Genomic DNA, 7,500 nt, shown 5'->3' with positions numbered 1-7,500 from the left:
TGCCAGTGTAATTTCTTTGTATTTCAGATCAAATTGTCTTGTTAACTTAAATATGGTTCTTTCTCTGTATTGGCACGTTTGGTTTCTTGTTCAATCAAACAATGGATGACCTCCCTGGTGAACCCTGCGGAACAGTAGGCCCATTTCTGACTGCAATGCTGGCCCCCCGATGTTATGGTCAGTAAAACACTAGTTGATGTCCAGCAAAGATCGTGTTCCTGTCAGGGTAGTGAACCTTTCTGATGAGCCGAGGAAAATTTGTCACAGGATGGAAGTAGATGGCTGTGAACCAGTAGTGCAGAGCATTATTCACTGTTCATCTCAATCTAGTGTTGGATCCCAGAAAGTTATTGCCAGCTTACCAGAGCACTTGACAGACCTCTATGTCTGAAGCACTGAAGCATTAAATGAGCTCCTGACTGAATTTCAAGATACAGGATACAGGATAACTTTATTTAGACACGGTAAACTCATCAGTCGCAACTATAAAAACCTAATTAATTACCAGAATTATTACAAATTATACAACGACTACAGCTACATTATTCAAAATTGTTCTAAGTAATCAATAAATATAACTATAATATTAATTAATTAAATGACAAAATAAAAACCTGCTTTACATGAGTGGCGTGTATAGAATTGTAGATTAACTTGATGAAAAGAAATGCTCGCAGCCAGCCCGGAACCCTCTAAGGGAGTCAGCCTGCCTCAATTCGATTTGTAAATTATTCGAAAGAACTGCTCCAGTGTAGCTGAAGCTATTTTTCATATAGTTTGTGTGTGGCTGTGGGATAGCTAGTTTGCCCTCTGTGTCCCTTAAGGAGTAACTGGAGACGCTACTACGGTCAACAAATTTAGAACTAAGGTAATCGGGAGTAAGACCATTAAGCGACGTATAAACCATCACAGCCTTATGGATTGTTCGTTGAGAAGCTGGCGCAGCTTTGATGACCTAGTGGAGTTCTTTTGCATTGTTCCTTTGGGTTTGTTTTTCGATCGTTTACCTCAACAGCTTCTTTCGTGGTTTCCATTCATTATCATTGATTTCCCAGGAGATTCTTGTTGGTCATCAGCAGCGCATTCAGTCGAAACCTTAGAACAAACAGAAGACTCTGTAGAGAGAATTCTAAGGGATTCTAGAAGACAAGCCTTTTCTTCTTCCAGCTTTCTTATTTTGTCCTCATATGTTGCACACTTAAGCTTGTATTGGTTGAGTTCGTGTTCAAACGTCGAAGCTTGTTTGGCGGGGAATTTGAGTTGGGAGTTGATAGATTCAACCGCTATCCAAAGCTTGCGTATCTCGTTTCTGCAATTTCTCATGAGACATTTTCTCATGAGGACCCTATGACCTAGAAAGAACTGGGCTGGTGCAACACAAAATAGATACAGGCAATGCTGCTCTGGCTCGACAGTCACCATGGTGACTACCATACGCACAGCGTGATGAAGTTTTTCAAGCAATCGAGGAGATGAGTGAGCAAGGAATAATCAAGCCCTCAGCTAGCCCCTGGGCATCGGCGGGGTCAACGATGGGTCAACGAGGTTTTGCGTGGACTACTAGAAATAAAATGACCGCATCAAGAGGGACTCCTACCCTCTACCGAGGATAGACAACACCCTCTATGAATTTTCTGGTTCTTCTTGGTTTTGAACCTTAGACCTAAAAGTGGGTACTGGCTGGTGGAAATAGCGTGAGAAGAAAGCATTCAGTGCAGGGAACAGTCATTAGCAGTTTAATATCATGCCCTTCAGCCTTTGCAATGCTCCAGCAACCTTTGAACGCTTAATGGGCAGTGCCCTTGAAGACCTTCGATGCCTGATCTACCTTGATGATTTCATTGTACATGCCTCTACTTTCAATAAGGGACTGGGACGCTTAAGATTAGTGTTCTAGCGTTTAAGGGAAGCAAATCTGCAATTAAGCCCTTGGAAATGTGAACGTCACCAAATACGGAAAGTTAAGAGTCTTGGTCACATAGTCTGTAAAGAGGAAGTTATCACAGACCGTGACAAAGTCAAGGCAGTCCAAAGCTGGTCTGTACCTCACAATGCAAAGGATGTTAGAAAGTTTCTTGGTCTATGCACCTACTACCGACAGTTTGTCCAATAATTTTCTGATGTGGCCCATCCATTGCATAAAGTAACTGATAACAGCCATTCCTTAAAGTGGACTGAAGAATGCAATAATTATTTTCAGGAATTAAAGGCTGCTTTCGTGTCTGCCCTAGTGCTTGTTCCAGTGGGGAACCCTTCCTGTCTGATACTGATGCCAGCAATGTTGGTCTTGGAGTGGTACTTCTTCAACTGTGCAACGGTGAAGAATGCATCAAAGCCTATTACAGCCACGCCCTCAGTAAACCCAAACACAATTACTGTACTATTAGAGGTGAACTTCTTGCAGTTGTTACAGCCATTGAGCACTTCCAACCCTACCTCTATGGCAGACAGTTCACTGTCAGAACTAACAATGCTTCTCTACAGTGGCTGCTATCCTTCAAGAAGATATAGGACAGTTAGTGAGATGGTTGGAGAAACTGCAGACCTATGACTTTCATATGCTTTGCTTATTGAGCTGGGAAAAGACATCAGAATGCAGATGAATTATTGTGACGATCTTCCTTTGATACAACCTGCACACATTGCCATTGTAAAAAGGATAACGATTTTGGTCGGGATGGCCAAGGCGGGAAGTCTAACGCTAGCTTCTTCTCCAAGCCACAGGACTCTGTCCTCAGGGTGCTACTCCCTGGAAGAAGCCCCTCGGTAGGGAGCAATGGTGTGGTTGCACAATCCTCAACAGAAGAAGGGGTTACCTTCCAAGCTCAGCCAGCTGTGGGAGGGGCCATATGTCCTGTTAGACTGCATCAATGATGTTGTGTACCGAATCCAGACAAGCGCTCGGGCAAGACCACAAGTTGTGCATAGAGACAGGCTGTGGACGTACCGTGGCACGACTCGTGCTTATTGGCTCAAGGATCAGCCTTGGGAACGGCAGGAGAGTGAACTCGAAGGAGGTGTTCCACAATCTGCAATCCTGATGAGCAATCCTGGCACTCAAGCCAGCCAAAACCATCGCAGAGTAAGAGGTTGACCCCCCAGTTCCAGTCCCAGGGACCCCCAAGCCAGTGAGGAACATGATGAATTGGAGAAAACATCTCTCTTGCATAGGGACCAAGGAGCCCTGCGATGTTTCCACGGAGTCAACGCAGACCCCTCAGATACAAGGACTTTGTTTAATATGTGTGACCTTGCAGAGAGAGTGCAACCTTCCTGTTGCACTTGAACGTTTTAGTTTTGTTTGTTTTGCCTTTATAAACATTGAACATTTTATTCAGGCCGTTGATGTTATTGTAGGCTTCAGAACTCACTTCTGGACATAAGTGTGTGGTATCCAGGACGGATACTGGGGTTAGGAGAGGAGCAGTGTAATGGATCCTTGCGTGACCATACCATATATGGGTAACTCCTTATTTGGGGAAGAGTGGTTATTTTGGAGCGTGACAGGAGAAACTATAAGTAAGCGTCAATTTAGTAGGTCTTTTGATCATCTTTGTCTGTGCAAATTGTAACAATATTTTTAGCTGGCTGAAGGCAATATGGCGATGACTGGGCTAAATTGGGCTTTGATTTTTGCAGCTTGCCTGAAGGGCAAGTTGATTCTTGGAATTTCGTCTCACCCTGGTTTTCCAACCCAGCCCTCTCACCGAACTACATTTCCATTGTTGCAGTGTAGCTGATTCTATTCTCGCAGCACTTCATTTTCTTTTAGAAATTACTAGTCATTATTACTACAACTATCATTATCCAAGATTATGATGAGGATGATGATGATGACGATAACTGATGCCAGCAAGCAGGAAAAACTGGAAAGATGGAAAAATTAGAATAACTGTGATGAATGAACTTCTGCTGAATGCAACATACCGGTAATTTGCTTTTTGAGAAACATTCTTGTGGCCTTAAAGTGATGACGAGAGAACATCAAAGCTACAAAAGGTTAGCTAATAATAATGATGATAATAATAATAATAATAATAATAATAATAATAATAATACTACTACTACTAATAATAATAATAATTTCTCTAAATTCTTACAGCTCCAAGCAAATACACCATAAATTATTTGTATTCTCAGTATTGGACTGGAACTAGCTTGCAATGGAGGCTAATGCGTGGAAATACATTAAAAAGTATTTGCATTTGAAAGACTCCCCCACATTAGCCTCCATTACAAGCTACAATCCGGGTCAAAAGACTTTGGGACACTTGTCAAATTTTGGGCAAAAAGTAGAGAATTTACAGTACATGCTTCCATCATTATATGAGCAACGTGTGTTCTCCTTTCGGTGCCTTTTCGTGCCCCTCTTTCCCCCAGACAATTTTGAAACATGCAAGCGATCGACGAACCGTCAGATCTTGATTTCGGAGACCGTGAGAAATCAACATTGTAATGAAGGGAGGGGGAAAGCAGGATTGTAGTTCCAGTTCAATATTGAGAATAAATATGGTCTATTATGCTGTTTCAGCAAAAATTCAGCAAAAAAATTCAGCAAAAACGTTCCCAACTTAGTTTTTCCTTCATGCTTGCATCTCCATATCATATACACATATTTATAAAACAATAGCCCCTTTCACGGTTAGTTTTTCTCATTTGCATTACAAATTATGTAATCTAACGTGGATGCAAGGCAATTTTGGGTTAAAACTACAAAATAGCCCGAAATTGCCTCACGTACATTCTAGATTATGTTGTAATGCAACTGAGAAAAACTAACCGTGAAAAGGGCTATTAGGATAGTACCACGCACTCTCATAATCCATTGGTCAATAGCTGTGTTTAGATGAGAGTACAGTCGAACCTCGATTTTCCGGACTCGTTGGGACCAGACGAAATAGTCCGGATAATCGAGGGTCCAGATAATCGAGAATATGAATATTAATGAGAAACAAAAACTGATTACATTAAGAAAGCGACATTTAATCGTGAAACAAAACATTTGCAAATCGTTTGGAAAACAATATGGTCTACATCTTTACTGTCCGTTGTGAATACCGGTACACGTGTCGCCAACGTCATGATCTTTTCCTTGCTCTTGCGGATATCAGATATTTGCTCTTGCGGATATCAGATATCTGCCGTTTACTAATGCCATATTCAGCTGACAAATTGGTTCCTTTTTCTTCTTTCTCTAATCGCAAAATTATGGCCTGTTTATCTTTCATCGAAAGAACGGATCACGTATGCTTCAAGGACATGATAATTGTGAATAAACATTCGTGATGTAGTGTAGATTGTTTGCCGAACGAGCCAATAGAGCGTGAAATTTCACTTAGCAACAAAGCAACTCTCTGAGCCAATCAGAACTCATTCGAAAGTTCTGCATTAGTTACGATGTGTTCGAGCGCTGCTATATTTTCCTTTTTGAAAGAGAAACAAACTCGCGTTTACTTTACTTTTCAACGCTGTAGTTTTAAAAAGAATATGGCTAGGGATCTTAATGATGACTAATAAATATTCATGACAAAATTTGGACCAGAGAAAAAGTCCGGATAATCGAGGTCCGGATAATCGAGGTTCGACTGTATGTAAACATGGCTGTGTCACCACACAAATTTTGATTGGTTATGTGTTGTCAGATTCATATTTTGATTGGCTGGTAGGAAATATGAGTGTTTATCAATAACATCTGTTTCCTTCAAGAAGTAAAAAAAACAGCATTTTCCTTCATTTGTCAAATTATTTTTGTGAAATATTTTCTAAAAGCGATAGAGGACATTTTTCTGTGTTTACATGGCCTCATCTAAACACTCAGGGAGTTGGGAGAATTCCCGACAGTTATGAAAACGTGAGACGCATAACTGTCTTGAAATGTCCACCTCCCCCTTTTGTTCAGGTGAGTTCTATGTCAACGCGGAAAGTTCCCTATTTGCTTAAATATTTGAGGTTACTGTGGAATTGAAAAAAAATCAAAATTACGTAACAAAACCTCCCCAGTTTTGCTTATTCTTGCCAAATGATCTCTTCTAACACACGGAAGCAGTTTGATCATTATGTGGTATAAATGTTAAATTTCCGTAAACATAAACTACTCATAACGATACCTCGTCTTTCGCATCTATTCCTGCGGCACTTTCGTCCTGGTTGCTTGAATTCCACGTTAAAAGATATGACAAACATTCAGCTCTGGTTTTATCCACAGATGGTTCAGTTCCTCTGTTAGTCATGCAGATACAATGAAGCGAATTCTGTCCCAATACGTTACATATGCTAGGGTTTGCTCTTTCTTCTAAAAATTCACGCACAAATGCTTTCATGCCGTGCATGGCCGCATAATGTAGTGCCGTGTTATGTCCATGATTCACACCAAAGCTATTGTTGGGCTCGAGATTTCGCTTAATGTCAGGGTTTTTTAGGTAAATGTGCATGGCTTCAACACCTTCACCACGCTGAAGAGCTTTGCGGAATTTCGACGATGAGCTGCCCATGGATATATCACAAGATTATGACCCTCCAACCTCGACTAATGCAAAAATATTAACACTAGAAATTGAAACGTTCCTGGTGTCCACAATGCTGCAGGGCTTTGCTGGGACATGTGCTTAACCAAACCTTATTATGAATCAGATACCGTATTATGTGTCGAAAGAGCAAGTTGAAGTAATTAAGCCACTCCGTAAATATTAGTCTTCTTTCGAATGTCCGCTTTGGCAACATCATACACCATATCCAAGCAGGTACATTCTTTTTACCAGACAAACACTTCTGCGTCTTTCTTGGTACTTTCTTGTCAATAAAAAAAAGATTATTTTCAAGTCCACCGCAAGCTTTGAAAAGAAAATAAAAGAAACCCCAAAAAAGCCTTTGTTACATGGTCTTAGAACTTCTGTCCTCTTTTCTTGTTATTCGGATTACCGCTGACTGCCAAAACTTTTCCGAGCGTTAGCCTCGAGTTCGATTTGCTCATAACGAGGCTGATTTAAATGGCGGCTTTCTCAGTCAATGTCCGGATTTGGAGGAACTTTGTATCACATTTGCAGAGTTTTCATGGGGTGTTTTCATCGGTTTCCCCAAAAAGTAAGCTCTTTAGTTAAAAATAATTATTTTCCCATTTGGTTGCTGTAAAATGCGTTTGTCTACACCGAAATATTTCCCTAAACACTGTACTACGTACGTCACGTTCACATTATGATGAGGCTATAATTTTTGACCAAAAATCATCAGATTGTTATTCCCTATCGAAGCTCCACTCCTGGAAGGCTAATTTATAGATACCCGACCACAATCTGCATAGGAATAAATATGGGATGCCGCTTTAGTGGCGGGGAAACACTGCTAACAGAGCCTTTCTTTTGCTTGCTCGATTTTGGCGTTTTCGAGAAAAGACTCTGAATGAATCGAGTAAGATCTTTATTGAGCATACGCTGCATGTTGCCAGGATACAGTTTTGAACCCAGGCCTAATATGCCTTATAGGCACCACCATCTTGATTTTTCA

At 40.9% G+C, this 7,500-nt stretch overlaps 1 protein-coding gene and 1 long non-coding RNA gene across 2 annotated transcripts in view; one reads left to right on the top strand and one right to left on the bottom strand.

Moving 5' to 3' along the window:
- The window catches only part of LOC137985620 (ankyrin repeat and IBR domain-containing protein 1-like), a 40,220-nt gene extending 33,294 nt beyond the window's left edge, over window positions 1-6,926 (bottom strand). The window contains exon 1 of the mRNA XM_068833256.1: window positions 6,108-6,926. Coding sequence (XP_068689357.1) covers window positions 6,108-6,491 — 384 coding nt within the window. The 5' untranslated portion in view covers window positions 6,492-6,926. The remainder of the gene's footprint in view (window positions 1-6,107) is intronic.
- Window positions 6,927-6,980: 54 nt separating this feature from the next.
- Window positions 6,981-7,500, top strand: part of LOC137984922 (uncharacterized) — a 3,883-nt gene continuing 3,363 nt past the window's right edge. Inside the window, exon 1 of the long non-coding RNA XR_011119199.1 lies at window positions 6,981-7,080. This is a non-coding gene — a long non-coding RNA (uncharacterized lncRNA). The remainder of the gene's footprint in view (window positions 7,081-7,500) is intronic.

The sequence above is a fragment of the Montipora foliosa genome, chromosome 14, assembly GCF_036669935.1.
Source record: "Montipora foliosa isolate CH-2021 chromosome 14, ASM3666993v2, whole genome shotgun sequence".
NCBI lineage: Eukaryota > Metazoa > Cnidaria > Anthozoa > Scleractinia > Acroporidae > Montipora > Montipora foliosa.
Note: the sequence above shows the minus strand (reverse complement) of the source record. Positions and strands in the feature narration are given on the sequence as shown.